This window comes from Rhopilema esculentum, chromosome 15, assembly GCF_057945365.1.
Source record: "Rhopilema esculentum isolate cy_ngs chromosome 15, ASM5794536v1, whole genome shotgun sequence".
Taxonomy (NCBI): Eukaryota; Metazoa; Cnidaria; class Scyphozoa; order Rhizostomeae; family Rhizostomatidae; genus Rhopilema; species Rhopilema esculentum.
In genome coordinates this window covers 3,445,919-3,464,861 of record NC_142829.1, presented here as the reverse complement: position 1 = coordinate 3,464,861, position 18,943 = coordinate 3,445,919, and the positions used below count along the sequence as shown (strand labels likewise).

Here is an 18,943-nt window from a genome sequence, read left to right as displayed (position 1 = left end):
AAATAAATAAGCCCCCAGGAGGCTTATTCGAGGATTTACGGTAAATCAATAGAGAAAAATCTTCGTCAGCGATTTTCGTCAGATGACGTAGCGATGGCCCGATTTTCCTCCTTCTCGGAAAAAATGATAGCTTGACCTGCCCAAAGAAGCTGCTGAACACCAACTCGATCATTCCTGCTCTTAAAACTCTTGTTATTTTTCATTAAGAGCAGTTGCATAAAGATCAAACTCTCCCCCAAATTTTGACAGATTCTTTGCTTCTCATCTTTTGTAATACTGCTAATTTTAGGCCTTTCTCTCTAGTCCATTCGTTTGATTTTCCTTACCTAATCACTCTTGTTTATCTGTAACTTTCCTTGCTCGTTCCGCATTTTTCTATCACGTGTATTAGGATAATCTTTGTAATATTATGAGTAACTTCATACCTACGTCAATTATCAGCATGTTAAGTAGATCGCCATAGCAACCCAGTATTTTAGGATATCGCGCTACCCCACCCCGCTCGTCACTAAGTAGATTACTTCCTTTCACTGTTTTATTTACGTATGTCTATTGTTTTTAGTTCAGTATTTATAGGAGCCCCGTACCTTATCTTAGGAAGTAAAGAATTATGGAAAAGTAGCAGCAAGAGAAAGCAGTTTAGGCATGCACCGTTTTAGGGGCAAGATGCTTGTGAAAGATCTTGTCGCCTTCGTTTTGCTCATAGTCGTTTGGAAATATTTATAGAAGATATATCAGTTTTGGAAGACCTCTGGGATAGTTCTTGTGAAAGATTATGCCCATGTCACGCGTTAATCATTATGCCGTTGTTAGCATGCAAGTTATGTAGCTGCCGGGACGATTTTATCGAAAGAAAAGAAGGAAAGATTTAGCCGATTTACGTCGCATCATTTATTGGCCATCCTCTGCTTTTTAAAGGTCCTGAGAATCAATCGATTTAAGCAACATTTTACATTGGTGACAGGAGTGGGATTATATGGTGCTGGAAACAGACCCGAACCCAGATTCACGAATCAGTTTAGAACATGTACCTCAAGATGGAAGGCGACGAACAACTGTTCACGAGACGACAGTTCGAACACCCTGCATACCATCCCGAGATGCATTCGGAGAAAACGCCAATCTTTTTTTTAATCCATCCACTGGACTTGTCGACTTTTATTCACAGACTTTAGGCATTTATCAGACTTCAGTTAGTCACAATTTGTTTAGCACGCAGAAACGAGGACGTTTCTATTTTCTCGATAGGGAGGTATGTAATACTGCTAATTTTAGGCCTTTCTCTCTAGTCCATTCGTTTGATTTTCCTTACCTAATCACTCTTGTTTATCTGTAACTTTCCTTGCTCGTTCCGCATTTTTCTATCACGTGTATTAGGATAATCTTTGTAATATTATGAGTAACTTCATACCTACGTCAATTATCAGCATGTTAAGTAGATCGCCATAGCAACCCAGTATTTTAGGATATCGCGCTACCCCACCCCGCTCGTCACTAAGTAGATTACTTCCTTTCACTGTTTTATTTACGTATGTCTATTGTTTTTAGTTCAGTATTTATAGGAGCCCCGTACCTTATCTTAGGAAGTAAAGAATTATGGAAAAGTAGCAGCAAGAGAAAGCAGTTTAGGCATGCACCGTTTTAGGGGCAAGATGCTTGTGAAAGATCTTGTCGCCTTCGTTTTGCTCATAGTCGTTTGGAAATATTTATAGAAGATATATCAGTTTTGGAAGACCTCTGGGATAGTTCTTGTGAAAGATTATGCCCATGTCACGCGTTAATCATTATGCCGTTGTTAGCATGCAAGTTATGTAGCTGCCGGGACGATTTTATCGAAAGAAAAGAAGGAAAGATTTAGCCGATTTACGTCGCATCATTTATTGGCCATCCTCTGCTTTTTAAAGGTCCTGAGAATCAATCGATTTAAGCAACATTTTACACTTTCTTTAAAAAGCTTTCCGCGATAAACAATTATGAAGTTTTTTGAAGATTTCTGTATGAATGACTTGTTCATTTGTTCTTTAATAAAACACTTCAAATTGCATACTGAAGCATTATTTACATTTCTATTGCTTTTTTAGGATCACGATCTACCTTATTGCTAGATGCCCTACCTTTGTACATAGAAATTCTCACTTTTTTATTGTTTGCTAGAAACTTGGAGAGTTCTGGATTCTTCGGTTTGTAACGGTTATGATTTTATATTTAATCAATTTAGTAATGTTCACGTTGTGTGTTTAGATCACATGTTCTGTTAAGTCCTGTTATAGTGAGCGCCTTTTTATGGCAATGTGTTTGTCTCTCAACATGTCCTGTGACGCTCGTATTGTTTTGTTAATTAGCTTTTGTTTATGTTATTAGTCACAATACAGTCATATAAATATATATAACGTAATTTTTTATCTCTATGCTTGTACATATTTTCTAGCCTATTTTTTTATTATAATAAGGACTATACTTACATTTGGTGATCTTTACTTATAGGTTTTTGTTTGTTTATTTTACTGCCAGTGAAAAACCTATATCATAATTAGGATCTGTGCAATTAATACATTACATTAAAGCATTAGAGATAACACCAAAGAAGTAGTATATTTTGTGTGTTACTTATTTGGCCTAGCCCATCGCTCCGTAAATCATAACAAGAACCCTGATCGTTACAGTGAGGTTCTTACATATGTGAATAAATTAAAATTGTTTTCATAAGCAGCTCTAAGTCATATTTGTTTGAACGCTCTAGTTCTGAAGATTGTTTTGTTTGAAAACTTTATCTAACGGCGGTTTAGGAGCACAATTAAATTGTTTCCAGATGAGCAATAACCAAAAAAATGCAAATCCAATGTTCGGGAATGCTAAGCGTTGTAAAGTCCTTGTTTACAGATGGTCTTTTAATAGTACTTCGGTGTATACCGATGCTTTAATAAGGCTGCAAAAACAAATTACCTTTAGCAAATATAAGCCTACTAATTAATGCAAGGGTCTTTTCTGTAAAACTGGGCCAAAAGTTGTTTGCCCATCCTAATTTCAGTTTGAAAGTCAAGGTTTTGTTAAAAATATATTTTCTGTTGATAGAGTTTTGAACCTTTATAACATAACAGAGCTTTGACGCCCCCGGCTAAGTCACAATTGTGATTACACTGCACATTGCACATTTCGCTTTGCGCATGTCAATTTACCAGGCAACACAGTAAACAATCAGGCCTTGGCAGGCGACCTTCTTGCAAATAGAATAGAGCCCAATTCATAAATTTACCTGCTGTTGGAGAGCATGTCTGACATAGCTCTTATCAGGTTCAAAGAAAAATCCGAAAGTGGAGGTGAAGAAATGCCAACGTTGGGAATAAATGTGGGACCTTCAGAAGTAGAAAATGGCGGATTCGAGGGCGAGGTTCCTAAGATTCCCTTCAAAGAGAAAGACAAAAAAGAAAGTGTTTCCGGGCCTGGCGATAAACCCTCAGTTGCGGGATCTCATAGCATAGGTTCTGAACTTTCTTATACTGATTATGGATTGCATCAAGCTGCAAGGGAAGGAGCAACAGACGCGCTTAAAAAGAAAATCGATGAAATAGCAAGGGGTGGGCACGATGTTATGCGTGTAATTGAAATTGCTGATGCAGAAGGACTTGCACCTCTTCATCATGCAGCAAAATGTAACAAGTCTGATGCCATTGGGATACTGCTGGATTATGGAGCATACATTGATCGGCAGGGCGAGGATCAGAACACACCATTACACCTTGCAGCAAAGTAAGACTTGCTCGTTTGTAGTTGTAGGCGATATTGCGTGATTGCCTGATTCTGATAACCACAAACTTGCCATCATTCACTTCCTCCACTGTGATTTTCATTTTCTGACAGCATCATATTCAGCAATCTAGGACAGTATATCTAACAAAAATGTCATTTACATCAAGCTAACAAACAAGTCACGTCTTCTGGGAATCGTATTACGTTCAAACTTTTCCGTCAATTTTGTTATTTAAATGAAATGATATATTTAGGTATGGCAGCAGAGGCTGCAAAATGCAAACTTGTGCTAGGTGATTTATTTTTGAGAATATTGGAGGTAGCAGACAAATCTTATTGAAACTGCCATGAATGGAGAATACCTGAGATTTTAAACAGGTATTCTGCAAATCCTCATTCCAGTTCAACTATTCATAATCTGAGAACATTAAGTAGAAAAACATTGAAATCAGAGAATTTGATAGAACATTTTTTTGTCTTGAAAACACTGATTTTAAAAATATTTACTTTTTTATAAATCAAAAACTCAATGAGCCCAGAATTTGAGAAAGAGCATGCGCATCATCTTGAAAGACAAAAAATTTCCTTATTCCTCTTTAAATAGTGGTTGTATCCAATTTTCTGCTCTATTCTGACACTAAACCTAAAAAATGTCCTCGAAATACCATATTCAAGAAAATAGATATTCAGGAAGAATATATGAATTGAAAGTAATTTTTTGACAATTCAAATCTCAGATACAATTCCTATAAAGCTGCTGAACTCCTAATTCAGAGAAAAGCTTCAGTGGATCTACCAAACACCTATGGTACCACACCATTGCATTTTGCGGCAAGAAGAGGCAACACTGCCATCGCAAATTTGTTGATTAATCAACCTGGGATTGATGTTAATGCAAAAGACAATGCTGGTGCTACTCCACTTCACCAGGCAGCAATAAGTGGGGATTCAGAAATAACTCACAAGCTCCTCCAAAAAGGTGCAGATCCATTTAAAGCAGATGTCGAAGAAGAAACTGCATTGCATTTTGCTGCTGAAGAGGGAAATTATGTTGTTGCTGACATAATTCTTAAGTCATGTGAGTAAATGTTACCTAACAGTTTACATAATTCTCCTTAAAGGTAATGTGTCCAGCTGAAGCAAGCAACTCTGCGGGGGTTTTCAGAAACATGTGATTTTACATGTCATCACCCCAGCCAATACCGTCGTTCTGTTTATCTACCCTGCTGCGAAGTTGGCTTTTCACGTGAACAGTTTTGCATCCCAAGAATACTGACCAATCGCAAGCCGTTTTTTTTATGTAACTTGACAAGTTGGCTATACGCAGCTCTTTTATATGGACCCATTACTTTTAACTGGAAAGTTACAAATGGAATAGTTTGAAAATAAAACTTTCAAAATAATCATCCTTTTACTTTTCAAAGCCAAAGATATGTGCTTTACGATATTATTGTTACCATAAGAATTCAAAAATGCCAATTCTAATATATTTAAAATAATATTTTTGGAAAGCTAACATGATACCAATAAATGATAAAGTTGCAAGAAAATGTGCACTAAGAGTTTCCAAGAATTTATTTCAATTCTTTATTGGAGTTATTATCTTTATAAATGAATATAATGATCTTGTAGCCAGGGAATTAATTTTGTGTTTTCTCAAATGACATTTGGTCTTGGGATGCTTAAGGATTTGTTCAATATCTTATACACGAGAGAAACACAAAATATAGTATGTTTAGCTATAAGTGGTAAATCTGAAAATGATCTTCTTATGTCTGATTGGGTTCTCAGATAGACCCTTGGTTGTTTTCAGTCCTCGCTTAAAGGGCCTCTCCAGCCAAATTTTGCACTTGCATTTTATTGGCCAATCTAAAGGAGTTGAACCTGCTGATCACGAATTCGTTATTTGTTTTTCGATATTTTTTACAGTTTGTGAGATATAAGCTCTTGCATTTCGATAATTGAATTGAATTAATCGACAAAATTTTTTCGGTTTGGTGACACTGTGATGCAATTTTGACGTCACAGTGTATTTCGTTAGTCTCGCCTCAAACCGAATCGAACGTCGGCGACTCGCAAATTGAACACTGCAATTGTTGGTACTCTCAGTTCTGTTCCACCGGCTTTTAGTTTGAGCATTTCAGATATCAATTCTGAAGCCTTTAGTTGTTCATCGTTTCTGGAAAACAACTGAAGTGTCAATTATGATTAATTATTCGCGAGGGAAGAGCTGGAACAGGAAGCCGTAGCTTTGTGGGCCTACACAAGTGATCAAAACAAAGTCGTGACACAGCATGGACACATTCCGACTCGCAAACTTAGAATAATTGTAAACATTTATCATTTTTCGATCCTAAAATGCACTTTCTGTAGATTTAGATGCAGTTATCAACGCGTGACCATTACTCCTTCACGATTCGGTAGAAGATATACGAAATTCATGACGAACGAGAGCCGCACACTGTGACGTCAGAATGTCACAAAACTGATTCGGCTTTTGTCGTTTTTTTCTCGGAAAGGTGCAACTTTAAAGCCTTATAACTTCTAAACTAATTGGAATTTTGCAAAAACAACAACTTTACCATAATACACGCACCAGATGCTAACTTTTTGGTCAATAAAAAAAAAATTTTTTTGGCTGGAGAGGCCCTTTAACTGATTGTATTTTGCAATATTCTGAGAGAATTTTTGTAACACACTCAGTTATTGAATTTAGAGCTTTACACAGATTCCCTACAACTTTTCAAATGGTTAAAACCTTTTTTCGTTTTGAGCAGAAAGAAAAATGTTTTATTTGTGAGTCAAATTTGTATTGTTAGTTTTCCAAGACTTATTATATTAATATATATAAACAAGGTATATTTGTAGATATTTGTGCTTTGAACAATCTTGCCTATTTTTACTTGATTGTCCATTGACCCCTTCCCTCCACTTCACAATAAGCTGCATGCATTGACCTCCATTACTGGGAAGGGGTATGAAAGGTATTATATTATAACTTGGCATACTTGAAGACAGTATTGTTTCCAGTTCTTAACTTCCATCCAATTTGCCAGCCAACTCTGAAAGGTTGAATCATTGCTAATAAGATACCACCATGGTGCTTAGTTCTATCTTGATAGAGTGTTTCAATTTGAATTTTTGTTGATTATGTTTACAGTTACTGGTCCATCAGATGAAATAGATAGCTCTGTTTTTACAAAAAGAAAGGAAGAGCTTATCAATAAAAAGTCAGGCCAGTTAGACACTGCTTTGCACTTAGCATGTACTGCTGGACATAAAGAGATGGTAGAAACTCTGATTGAACATGGAGCTAATGTTAACTTGCATGCTGATGGGAAAGTTTCACCTCTCCATTTGGCTGCAACAAGTGGAAATATTGACGTAGCAAAGATCTTATTACATCATCGAGCCAGGATAAATGCCAGAGATGTTGATCACTTGACGCCATTACACAGGTTGGTGTATCATAAATTTGATCTGAACCAACTTCTTGTTTATTTACTAGCACTATGTATTACTAGTAATAGTTCATTTGAAGCGTTTATAACCATCCCTTTAGAGCAGTCTCTGATGTTTTAGTCTCATTTTGCTTCTCGTTTTGCTTCTCATTTTGGCAATCCAAAGATATGCAGGGGTCTTGGGAATGTGTATAAATTTCGTTCTTGCAATGTTTTTAATTTCTCACGTTAAGGCAGAAGGTATGATAACCGTCTATACAATTATAAATTATATTGTTTATAAGGATTTATCAAAAGTCTATCAAACCTGCGGTCTGGATTCATAATTAAGGTATTTTGCATCATATTGTTTCAAAAGAATATGCTTCTTGCAAGTCTTTTCTGTGTGCTCTCGTGTATCAGCTTTCTTTGCCAATGTTTATACCATTCTTATTAACAATGAAACTAGTTTTATATCTTTAAAAGTTATCTTAGCGTTGGTGAGGTATTTGAATGTGGAATAATCTCTGTTTATAACTTGGTCACTTATTTGTGATAAAAACTGTTATGTAGAGCTTCGATGTTTGGACAGACGGATATGATAAGATATCTGCTTGAGAAAGGAGCGAATATAAATGCAAAGGACGTCGATGGGTATACACCTTTACTAAGTGCCTCTTGGAAGGGACAGACGCAAGCTGTTTTGCTATTGATAGAAGAAGGAGCTAAGATCCAGATGACAGAGTCGTCACTGAAAACATGTGTTCATCTTGCTGTTGAAGACGATCATTGTGTGACTCTCAAAGCACTGCTTGATAATGGAGCTGCTGGGCTCGTAAACACGACGGACAAAGATTACAAAACGCCACTACATTACGCTGCTCAGATGGGAAATTTTTTAGTAAGGAAATAATTTTTTATCAGAAAATATACAGTATATTTAATTAAGTCACAATTGAAGTACATGTCTTTTTGATGTTGTACTGCTGATTTCGCTCTAAACATGAAATAGCATTATTGTATGTAGTTTGGCAATCAATTAAATATAGATTTAAGCTCACAATTCCTTAAAATGTTAGCTCACAGTTTCCTTACAATTTCAACCGCAACTTTTGTTTGAAATGTGCTTTAGTTTAGAGGAAAGTACGGTCTGTCGACTCAAAACATCAGTGTGTTTGTCCTCATAGCTGGTCAGTTGTTTAGAAATTCAGCAGTCGTTTGATCATAAACTTTCTTGCATCGAATATGATCGTGTAGTATTTCGTTCTTTGATAATGATTGCAGTGCCCTTAAAAAACTGATGATCTTCTGGCTGACAACTATTAGGAGTGTGGTGAAAACTCTTTTGGACGCTGAACTATTCTCTTTTTGCAGGCACTAGAAATGCTTCTGAAGCATGAAGCAAGGGGTGATAGTGGTGACAACTCTGAGAAAACTCCTCTTCATTACGCGGCCGAGAAAGGGAAGCCACGTTGTGTTGAAGCTTTGTGTAAATTCCAACCTGGCATCATCAATACGACTGACGATCACGGACGAATGCCATTGCATTTGGCGGCAACATATGGAAATATGTAAGTTCCCTTTCTTAAGATTTCTTGTTTCAGGGGGTCTCTGAAAACATAGGGGTGCGGGGGAATTCTAGCACTAATATGCCAGAGAAATATCATATGGTAACATCATACATCAAAAGCTGAGGATGTATGAGATCTAACAATAATTTGCCACCAAAGATATATAAGGGTATAATGCATGACATGATAAAGTTTTTAAAGGGAATATGAAAGCGATTTAATATCAATTTAGCAGTGAAATGCAGTAAATCGCAAGATTAAAGAATCAAAACATTAGAACTTGAGACTGAGAGGTAGAAACTAGCTTAAAGAGAATATGGTACCTTATTATTTAACTGGTGTAGAAGGGGCTGGAGTAGTTAGTTTGATGTTGTAGTGGGTGGTTCAAGCATTAAGCTAGGCTCAACAGTGTTTCACCCATTAGTAGTTAAATCTTTCAGATTCTTTTTTATCCTTTGTAATGGTCCGACACCCTATTAGAGACAATGATTTTTCTGACAAAAAAATGCAATTTCGCAAAGTTAAGCATCAAAGTCAACCGCACACCTGTAGTTCCTCCATAACATGCCACTGAATGTGGCATCAATTTCTTCTCGCTTAGAGAGACAAAAGTTGGATGTGCACTTTTCGTCAAAGCTTGAAGATATGATGTTTGTCGAGCTAGATATGTTCAACATACGGGAAAACACCGGCGATCTTTTCGGTGTAAGTTAACGAGAACTTGCCTATAGTTTATCGTTTTGCTTCCATGCAAATGCTAACTGGATGTACACTAACTAACTGACATGTGTGGTACATTCACTGAATAGTTGAACATTGCCAACTAAACAAAATTAACACTACCAAGTACACAAATCTCGAGAAGGGACTGTATTCCATTTATGCCTTTTAGTGACGAACAAGAATCATATTGAGTGTTTATTTCATCTACAGTCGTGCTGTCAGAATACTCGTTGATAAGGGAGCCGAGATTGATGCCAGAGATGACACCGCCTGGACTCCTTTGGACTATGCTGCGAAAAATGGATTCTGGAAGTCAATGAAAATTCTTTTGGAAAACGATGCTCCAGTAGATGCAAGAGACAAGAACAACAACACTCCGCTGCACTGGTCCGCTGCAAACGGTCACGTGGAGTGTATGGTTATGTTGCTTGATTATGGTGCTGATATGTCATTGAAGAATTATGATGGAAAGAACTGCCTCGATTTAGCTGTTGATAATTTTCAGCAAGAGATTTGCATGGGGTTAATAAAACATTCCAGGTACGTTCTTACAAATCCCATGGTTTAACTGGTCCTCTTTAATTGTTCCCAGCAAACTGTCGTACTGCAGTGTAGCCTTTGCCCGTTCAATATTGTTTTCTCGCCGTAAGATTTTCCACGACCTTATTGCTTGCATTCATTGTAGAGAATCATGATTGTCCCTTCTGGTTAGCCAACTGGGCATTTATCGTAGTTGTTCCGATCCCTCTTTTAGTTGTGCGTTTGCAATTCTAACGAATTTTAAAATGAACATGCATTAGTATTAATTTTTACGAAGCACATCTTTTTTGCCGTGAATGACTTTGAAATTTTTTAAACAGATGGAGGGAAGTTCTTGACAACATTAATAAAGATGGGAGCACTCCAATGCGCAAGCTCATTGCTGTAGCCCCCAGCGTAGCTCAAATTGTGCTAGACAAATGCATTAACGAATCAAAGCATACCCGAGGGCACAAAGATTACAATATTACATATGATTTTCGTTATATCGATGGTGATCCGGATAATCCTTTAACTGATGACAAATCTTTTGAGCCAGTAACAATGGCTCAATACAACAGAGAAAAGCTGATGTCCCACCCCCTTACCAAGAAATTGATGGCCTACAAGTGGGCACATCTTGGCAGAGGAGTGTATTACACAACATTGTCTCTATATCTACTGTTTGTAGCATGTGTTACATCAGTTGTCGTTGTTCAAAGAGAAGAGTAAGTTTGTTTTAACTTTCTCGTCTCGTTTTGAACTCACAATGCAAATTTGCTTTTTATGTTTCATTTTAACTAAGACTTGTTTAATTGATCATATTGTCATCGGTTTTTAACCGTCAAATTGACCGTGTCATTTTATCATAGTGATAAGTAAATGCCTTGAATTTGCAATCGGTAAAATTTTGAAAGCAAATTTTACTTTCAGTCGAATCCTACTTTTTAACTTTGCTCCCTTGCTTTCCCGGAACTCTCTAAATTCCCTGACCCCAGCCTTCCCTAACCCCAGTCTTCTCTCATCCCTGCCTTCCCTGACCCCTGCCTTCCCTGACCCCCTATATTCCCTGATCCCTGCCTTTCAAGACTCCTCTGCCTTCCTTGACCCCCTGCCTATCCTGACCCCCCTCCCTTCCCTGACCCCCCTCCCTTCCCTGACTCCCCTGCCTTCCCTGACTCCCCTGCCTTCCCTGACCCCCCTCCCTTCCCTGACTCCCCTGCCTTCCCTGACTCCCCTGCTTTCCCTGACTCCCCTGCTTTCCCTGACACCCCTGCCTTCCCTGACCCCCCTGCCTTCCCTGACCCCCCTGCTTTCCTTGACTCCCCTGCTTTCCCTGACTCCCCTGCCTTCCCTGACTCCCCTGCCTATCCTGACCCCCCTCCCTTCCCTGACCCCCCTCCCTTCCCTGACCCCCCTCCCTTCCCTGACTCCCCTGCCTTCCCTGACCCCCCTCCCTTCCCTGACTCCCCTGCCTTCCCTGACTCCCCTGCTTTCCCTGACTCCCCAGCTTTCCCTGACACCCCTGCCTTCCCTGACCCCCCTGCCTTCCCTGACTCCCCTGCCTTCCCTGACTCCCCTGCCTTCCCTGACACCCCTGCCTTCCCTGACTCCCCTGCCTTCCCTGACTCCCCTGCCTTCCCTGACACCCCTGCCTTCCCTGACCCCCCTCCCTTCCCTGACTCCCCTGCCTTCCCTGACTCCCCTGCCTTCCCTGACTCCCCTGCCTTCCCTGACTCCCCTGCCTTCCCTGACTCCCCTGCCTTCCCTGACTCCCCTGCCTTCCCTGACTCCCCTGCTTTCCCTGATTCCCCTGCTTTCCCTGACTCCTCTGCCTTCCTTGGCACTACTGCCTCCACTAGGTTTAATGTTGACCGCAAAGAGTTTGATTTCTAGTCCTCACGTTGAGAAGCATTGAGAATACTCGATGCAAAAACACCCGGACATTTAAAAAAATCGAACATTTATGCCCGGTTTAAGAAAGATTTTTTTTAACCGCAACTTAGAAGAATATTGCTTGAATCAACTATTAAATATGTTAGAATTGCTTAGAAACCTTATAAATCTTATAATCTGGTTGCTTACTGAAATGATACTTGAAAAAACAAAACATTTTAACATTATTTGGTAGGGATCGAAACAAAAAGTTGACTTCAATGAACCAAGCCAAGTATATCACAACAACCCATGCGTCATCTTCCAAAGTCTTTGCAACTGCAATACCCGCATTGACTGTTGCTATATGCTCCGTGAACATATTGAAAGAAATCATTCAAATGATTATTCAAAAGCGGAGATATTTTACTTTGCTAAATAATTACCTCGAATGGACACTGTATATCTCAACTTTGGTGTTTATGTTGGATTTCCTAATTGCTGAAAACACGATAACGTTCACGCAGAAATGGAATGCTGGCGCGATAAGTGTGTTCCTGACTTGGATCAATTTGTTGCTGTTCCTAACCCGGTTTCCGTATTTTGGTGTCTACGTAGAGATGTTTGTAGAAGTCTTTGCTACTGTGATCCGGGTCCTCTTGGTCTTTGGTATTTTCATTGTGGCCTTCTCGCTTTCGTTCTATGCGTTGCTGAGAGAACTGCCAACATTCAGTACTGTTGAACGATCTCTCATGAAGGTAATCTTGTTATTTAGTTTGAAAAATCATGATGCATCAATGGCAGGGACTTGAACCTAATTATAGAGGCTATTTTGCTTTCACAATTTTTTGAAGAAACGAAAAAGAAGAAAAGTGCAAAAACTTTAATGAAATGGTGATCTGATACAACTACTTTTTTTGGCCAACGTTCCCATGATCTAAGTTTGATTTTAATGTTTAAAGGAAAAAAGGAAGGAAAGAGCAATGTAGGAAAGGAATTTTCGAGAAACACAAATGAGTAAAACCCCACCATTTTGCATTGTGATTTTCATATTTTTATGAGTATGAGTTCGTTTATTCCTTCATAAAACCTTCTATGCATTTTTTTCAGTTTTCTACATACCTTTACAGGAACTAATAGAGAAATTTATTAACAACAATTTCAATTTTCTTTCCTTTGGAAAATATTAAGAAACTTATCATAAAAAGTGAAATGCCTAATTTTAAGACATTAAGATGTTATCTTTTCCTTCTTTTCAACGCTTTTCAACGCTTTTCAACACTTTTCAACGCTTTTCAACGCTTTTCAACGCTTTTCAACGCTTTTCAGGTAGTTACAAGAACTCCATGAATATACTCGCTTGCGTGCTGTACAATGTAATAGCTTGATAACGGGCTATGCGCGAAACTTCGTAAATAAAATTCATTAATTTGTCCTGGTGCAATTTGACTTAAATTTCTACTTTTATTCTATAGGTGCAAGAACTGTACTTTATTTAACCTTGCATAATACCCCCGTTACCCATTTACCATTTACTGTCAATTTCACATCTCTTCTTTCGTTTGGCCTTTTTTCGTTTTACGTCTTGCATTCAATCTATTTTCTCTCTTTCATTTTGCCAGGTATCCACCCCCCTCTTCACCCCTTCCCGATCGCTATATTGCACCATTTATCTCTTGTATTTTCCATCGATGATTTCCCAAACTCCATATGTAACAACTTTTTCATTTGTTTCCTGTTCCCAGCTTTTACTTAAAATCTGTTATTTTTCAGGTTGCAGTTATGACCATAGGTGAGCTCGAGTATGACACTGTTCTAACAGACAACGTCAAAACTAATGCAACATCTGGACTTCCCAACATACCAATGGAGGGCGTGACGTACACTCTGTATGCCATCTTCTTACTTCTGATGCCAATTATTCTCATGAATTTACTGGTAAGTCTACACAAATTTGAATTATGCTCACAGCTATACAGTGCTGGAATGTGAACCCTATTACACAGGCAGCTATGAAAAATCAGCAATTATTGCTTTAACGATCCTAATAAGGCGAAAGTGTCGAATGAAATATAGAACGAAATGTAAAAACTTTCTAAAACATACTTTTAATTTGGCACGAAAAAGTGGCCCATGCTTTGCTAATGTGCATTATTGTTTGTCCTTCTTCGTGCTACGGAAAACCAACCTAATGATCAACAATTAAAAGTAACATTTAAGAGAATTGAAGAAATCCATCTCATTTGCAAATTGATTGTTTTTTAACTTTCCGATGAACTCTGATGATTTAATTTTCCATGAAGAAATTAAGACCTTATTATAATCATATATAATTCCAGTGAAAACAGATATAGAGAGGGAAATCATTTGTTCAAAATTAACTTGATTACCTTCGTGAACCCCATTGCTAAAAGCGTATTCCCTTGCAATGGAGCTGCTTCCATAAACCGTATTGCCTTGCATTTTTGGTTAATATTGTGTCTATAGCCCATTCTCTTTTCAATAGGTCGGTTTGGCTGTTGGTGACATCGAAGCAGTGCGAAAAACGGCCTACATTCGCATATTGAAGCAACAAGTGGATATTCTGCATGACATGCATAGAAATTATCCTCGTCTTATGTTGAGATGGGCCTACACCAAGCAACTTGTAATCTTCCCAAATAGAGAATCCATTTTTGAAAGGTACGATTTGCCAAATTGGTCTTTGTGACAATAATTGATCTTGAATCTGCTAGGATTGTTTACAAATCCCTGAATGGTGATGCACCATCCTATATGAGTGACATGTTCACGAAAGTCAACGTCTCTACAACACGGTCTCTTAGAAATTCGGATTATGACCTAAGAGTCCCTTTTCTAAGAACGACCACAGGACAGAGATGCTTCTCTTACCAGGGTGCGAAACTTTGAAATGGTTTTTCTAAAAAGTCCAAAAAACGTCAACTTTAAATAATTTTATGAAAGCGATAAAAAATTAATCAACTGTTCATGAAGAACCAATTATACCTTCCTTTCTTTTATTTTCAATGTATGTATGATAATTTTTTTTAACGATTGTAATTACATTATGGATTAGTTTGATTTTGTAAAGTTAATTTTAGTTAGATATTTTTTTGTATATTTTAGCATGGTCCCCTGTAAATCAGTCCTTGACTGAGGGGCTACTATGGGTAAGAAAGATAAGAATGAAATGAACTGAATGAAATGAGAGAAGGCTGAAAAATTTGCCTTTCATGTTTGTTTGCTTAAACAGTTGTAACAAATTGCTGTCTAATATTTAAGATATTAATCACAATATATCCACCTTTATGTCTCAAAGAATCAGGAAATCCTACACATGCGCTATTTGTAGAAATTCAAGGCAAGCTGATTCGAAATGCAAATTTTTAACATACAGTATGCTTCGAAGTCTTTGGGATTTTAAGTCAAAGAATGTAACTCTCAGGCACGACGGAACCGGGGGATGGGGGGTTGGGGGCTGGAGTCCCCCTAATAATTGTCAAACTCAAGTATATTTTCTTTAAAACAATGTAGTGAATGAAAAAGAATACAATGGGCAGTACCACCCCCCTCCCTCACCCCCACCCCCCCCCCCCCCCATTATGAATTTCATTCCGACGGCACTGACTTTTCATGTCCTTTAGTAGCCACTTTTACTTTAAGCTGCAGAAAAGTTAAGACTGTTTTATTTTCTTAGGTCTGTAAAGCATACTTTTTTTGTTATTTGGAAATTTTCTGTTTTACATATTCTGATTCTTCTTGCCTTGTTTTCCTCAGAATTCGGCGTTACCTTGGTTATGATAACGACTATGACTACTGGAAAGAAGATCAAGCGGAGCAGCAAGGTAAGGAGGACGACCTCAATGATAAACTCCAAGAAAGCAGAGCAGATCTTCAGAAACAAAAGAGGCATATAAAGCAGCTGAAAAGCATCGTTAAAGATCAGAGTGCTTTGTTAAAGCGGATTGCTGCGAAGCTCGATGTTGATGGCTCTGATGACGAGGACGAATAGGCTGTCATAATGAACATGGAAGCATTTTTATTAAAGCATCACAATGCCGTTAAGTGTACACAAAGCAACAATTTTCAAAGACACAACATGTTCTCTAAGGGCTACATATTTTGGCTTGCTACAATTTTCAAGCGCGAAAATTTGTAGGCTTTGGAATTAATATTTCAATAGTGTATACTGCTAAAAGGTGGAGTGATGGGGGCCTCACATTATTCCCTTTCTAGCACCTACATTTCTACTACATAAACTGGGAAAATTATTTACCTGCCTAAAAATTGAATTTCTAACTACATAAATCATTTAGCATGACCTTAAATGCCCTTTAATAATTGTAAGAATATCATGTTCATATGCTAGTCATGGTATGCCACTAGAAGGCAGGCAAAAAACATTTTTAGTTTGGCTGCCTCATTAGATTTTTTCTTTCAGGCTTTCATTTTTCTAGTATGGCTGTATTGTTATTTTGTGTTACTCACTAGCCTAACGGAATTTTATTCTAAATATTTGAGAAGCATTTCGCAAGAAAATGTACTGTACTTTTTTTGATGTGAAAGCTTCCAACAAAATAAGCAATATCGTTTCAACGTGTTAAGTATCATAATTGACTTGGTAATAATTTATAATCGGTGAGCCTTCAATTTGAAATAATTCCTAATAATATCGATTTATAAGTCCTATTTAATAATAACCTACTTGATTGAGTAGTTAATATCTTTCTGTATTGTGAATTTTATGTAAGTTCTGGTGTGGACATTATAATGTCGTTTTATTGTGTAGCCGGCGCTTTTTCAACTGAATTTTATCCGCATATACATTCTGTAATTCCAGGGTATATAATTTTTCGAGATTCATGTAAATATTTTTTAAATTATATGCGACTGTGTGTAGGCTACTTGATTTGCCGTGTGTCTCTTCCTGTCCCAAAATACTATGTTTAACTGAATAATGCTCAGTTACACTTTAATTTGGTGCATTACAATAATTTGTTGTAAACAGCCACATTTATAAGGTACCATTATACAGATAGATCTTGGAAATTCTATGGTTTTTCCACTTTACTCATTATATCTTGAAGTTGATGGTGAAGAACAAAAACGTTAGATCTTGAGGGTTGCGTATCTCAAACTTTGCCCACACACCTTAAACTGTGAAAATTCTATAATTCATTCAGGACACGATCGCCCTTAATGTAGCCATGTCTGACTACAAAAATACGGGTGCATCACAAGAACGCGAAAAACGAAAAGTTACTCTCAGTATGCTCTTAAAGTCCATCATAAGAGCTTTCTAGAGTTAAGCCTTTTTAGATAAGGAGTATTCGATTTTAGAAGTAATACATTGCCTTGTCTTAATAAAAACTTGAAGAGACAGTTATCAAGAGTTTTTTAATTTCAAATAGATAGGGAATCAAACAGGACTTATAATTTTTCTGTATTCACAAGATGACATATTCCTTCCTCTGAATTTCACAACAACGAGCTTCAGCGATAGAGAGAGTTGCTGCCATAAAATTCATAGCAAGGAAGAGTGCTCGAATGTTAAACTGTGATATAGTAACACTAATCTAAGATCCTTTCATTTTTAAACAGTTTAATTTCGTTCCAAAACAGGGTTTATGCATTTCCAATCTTACAGTTTTCAGTCAATATTATGATGTTTTTTTTTTAAAGAGTGTCAGACAAAATGCTTTAGTACGTTTTAGAATTTTTGTTACGAAACTTTTTTCAAACCAACCTTTTTAAACTTGCAAGAACTTGGGAAGGTATACTTTGATGGCAGAGACTGCAACAGTGAGCGAGAAAAATTATATCGATTGGATTAGCTGAAGCAAAAACCTTGTTCCTATCGGACAGGCTATTGATTGTCTTGGTTTGGGGACAATAAATCCATAAGATAATATTTTGGTTTAAATCCTACGGATTATGTTTTTTTAGATTAGAGAATCAGTGGAAGGTCTTAGCAAAAAGAAAAGGAAAACAACTAAAAGTCGATGTGAAGAAATGTACCTGTTTCTCTCTCTGGTGTGTTTGTTACATTTTGCAACAAAAAGGTTTCTGGGCCGTGGCTGATGTGAATTCGAAAACTCAACATTTCTCGAAATTCATTAAGAAATTAAAGGTATGAGCTTGCACAATTTTTTGCTATTGCTCTCAACTCATTTGCAAAACACACTTCACATTTATATGTAAGCTCAGTCTTAATGAGAATGTTGATATATCAACTTCTATGCTTCATACAGACAACCAAAATAAAAAAAACCATTCGTTTTTTCTTTTGCAGTTATCCTTCTGCGAGGCAAAGCTAGAGAGTTTTTCTAAAACTTTTGCTTACTGTGAAACTCTGGCACTGTTGTAAAGCATCATACATCACTCACGAAACCTCTTTGTATCTAAACCCTTAATCATCACATCAACAAGAATCACACAGTCGCTTCCTGTACTCTATCATTCCCCCCTATTAAGCACGCAGTAAGCGCTATTTTACAGATTTTTATCAACCATATCCTCCATCGATTCTTCTTTTTTACAATTTTGCTCCTTATGAAGGCCAGATTGAGGCAAAGAGAAGACTTTTCTCTGTTTGTTGCAATTTGACTTTCCATTATATATGAACCTAAATATCAGTTTTAACATTAATACAACTTTACAGTACTAACATTCAAGACTCGTTTAGATAATCAATTGTATGCTTATTTCAATTTTACTTTTATGACTAAATCAACATATATTTCCTAGATAGCGCAAGGAGTGATACAAAAGTATTGAAGCAAGTAAAAAACAAGGTTTATTTCGGGTCTTGCACATGTCTCTTGTAAAACTTAATTCCATCAAGAAAGCATGGGCTTAAAATTGTATTACCATGAACAGAAATATGAGCTGAATGTTGTCAAAACAAGAATATTTATCAACCGTTACAAATTAAAGTCGTCCTCTTCAAACAGACATTGCAACTTATGGTAGAAGCTTTAAACTTTCTTTCGATGTAAATTACTACTACACACTAACAACTACGTTAATGCTTTTTGAAAATATGCATTCCTATTTAGTTTTTATAAA

General features: G+C 37.3%; 1 protein-coding gene across 1 annotated transcript; it reads left to right on the top strand.

Annotated features, from left to right (window-relative positions):
• Positions 1–269: 269 nt before the first annotated feature.
• On the top strand, positions 270–16,784 carry LOC135685800 (transient receptor potential cation channel subfamily A member 1). Its single transcript, XM_065201870.2, has 11 exons — positions 270–3,747; positions 4,485–4,825; positions 6,908–7,205; positions 7,761–8,088; positions 8,562–8,758; positions 9,692–10,021; positions 10,342–10,728; positions 12,132–12,633; positions 13,649–13,813; positions 14,382–14,557; positions 15,653–16,784. The coding sequence occupies exons 1-11, from the start codon at positions 3,269–3,271 to the stop codon at positions 15,885–15,887; spliced, it is 3,438 nt and encodes a 1,145-aa protein (XP_065057942.2). The 5' UTR covers positions 270–3,268; the 3' UTR covers positions 15,888–16,784.
• Positions 16,785–18,943: the final 2,159 nt, after the last annotated feature.

What these genes read in the sequence shown, in the direction of transcription:
- LOC135685800 (XM_065201870.2), top strand. Translation starts at nt 3,269, where the DNA reads ATGTCTGACATAGCTCTTATCAGGTTCAAAGAAAAATCCGAAAGTGGA. An exon ending in CTCAGATGGGAAATTTTTTA is followed by an intron (nt 8,089 to 8,561) that starts GTAAGGAAATAA and finishes CTCTTTTTGCAG; the next exon opens with GCACTAGAAATGCTTCTGAA. An exon ending in TTGAACGATCTCTCATGAAG is followed by an intron (nt 12,634 to 13,648) that starts GTAATCTTGTTA and finishes GTTATTTTTCAG; the next exon opens with GTTGCAGTTATGACCATAGG.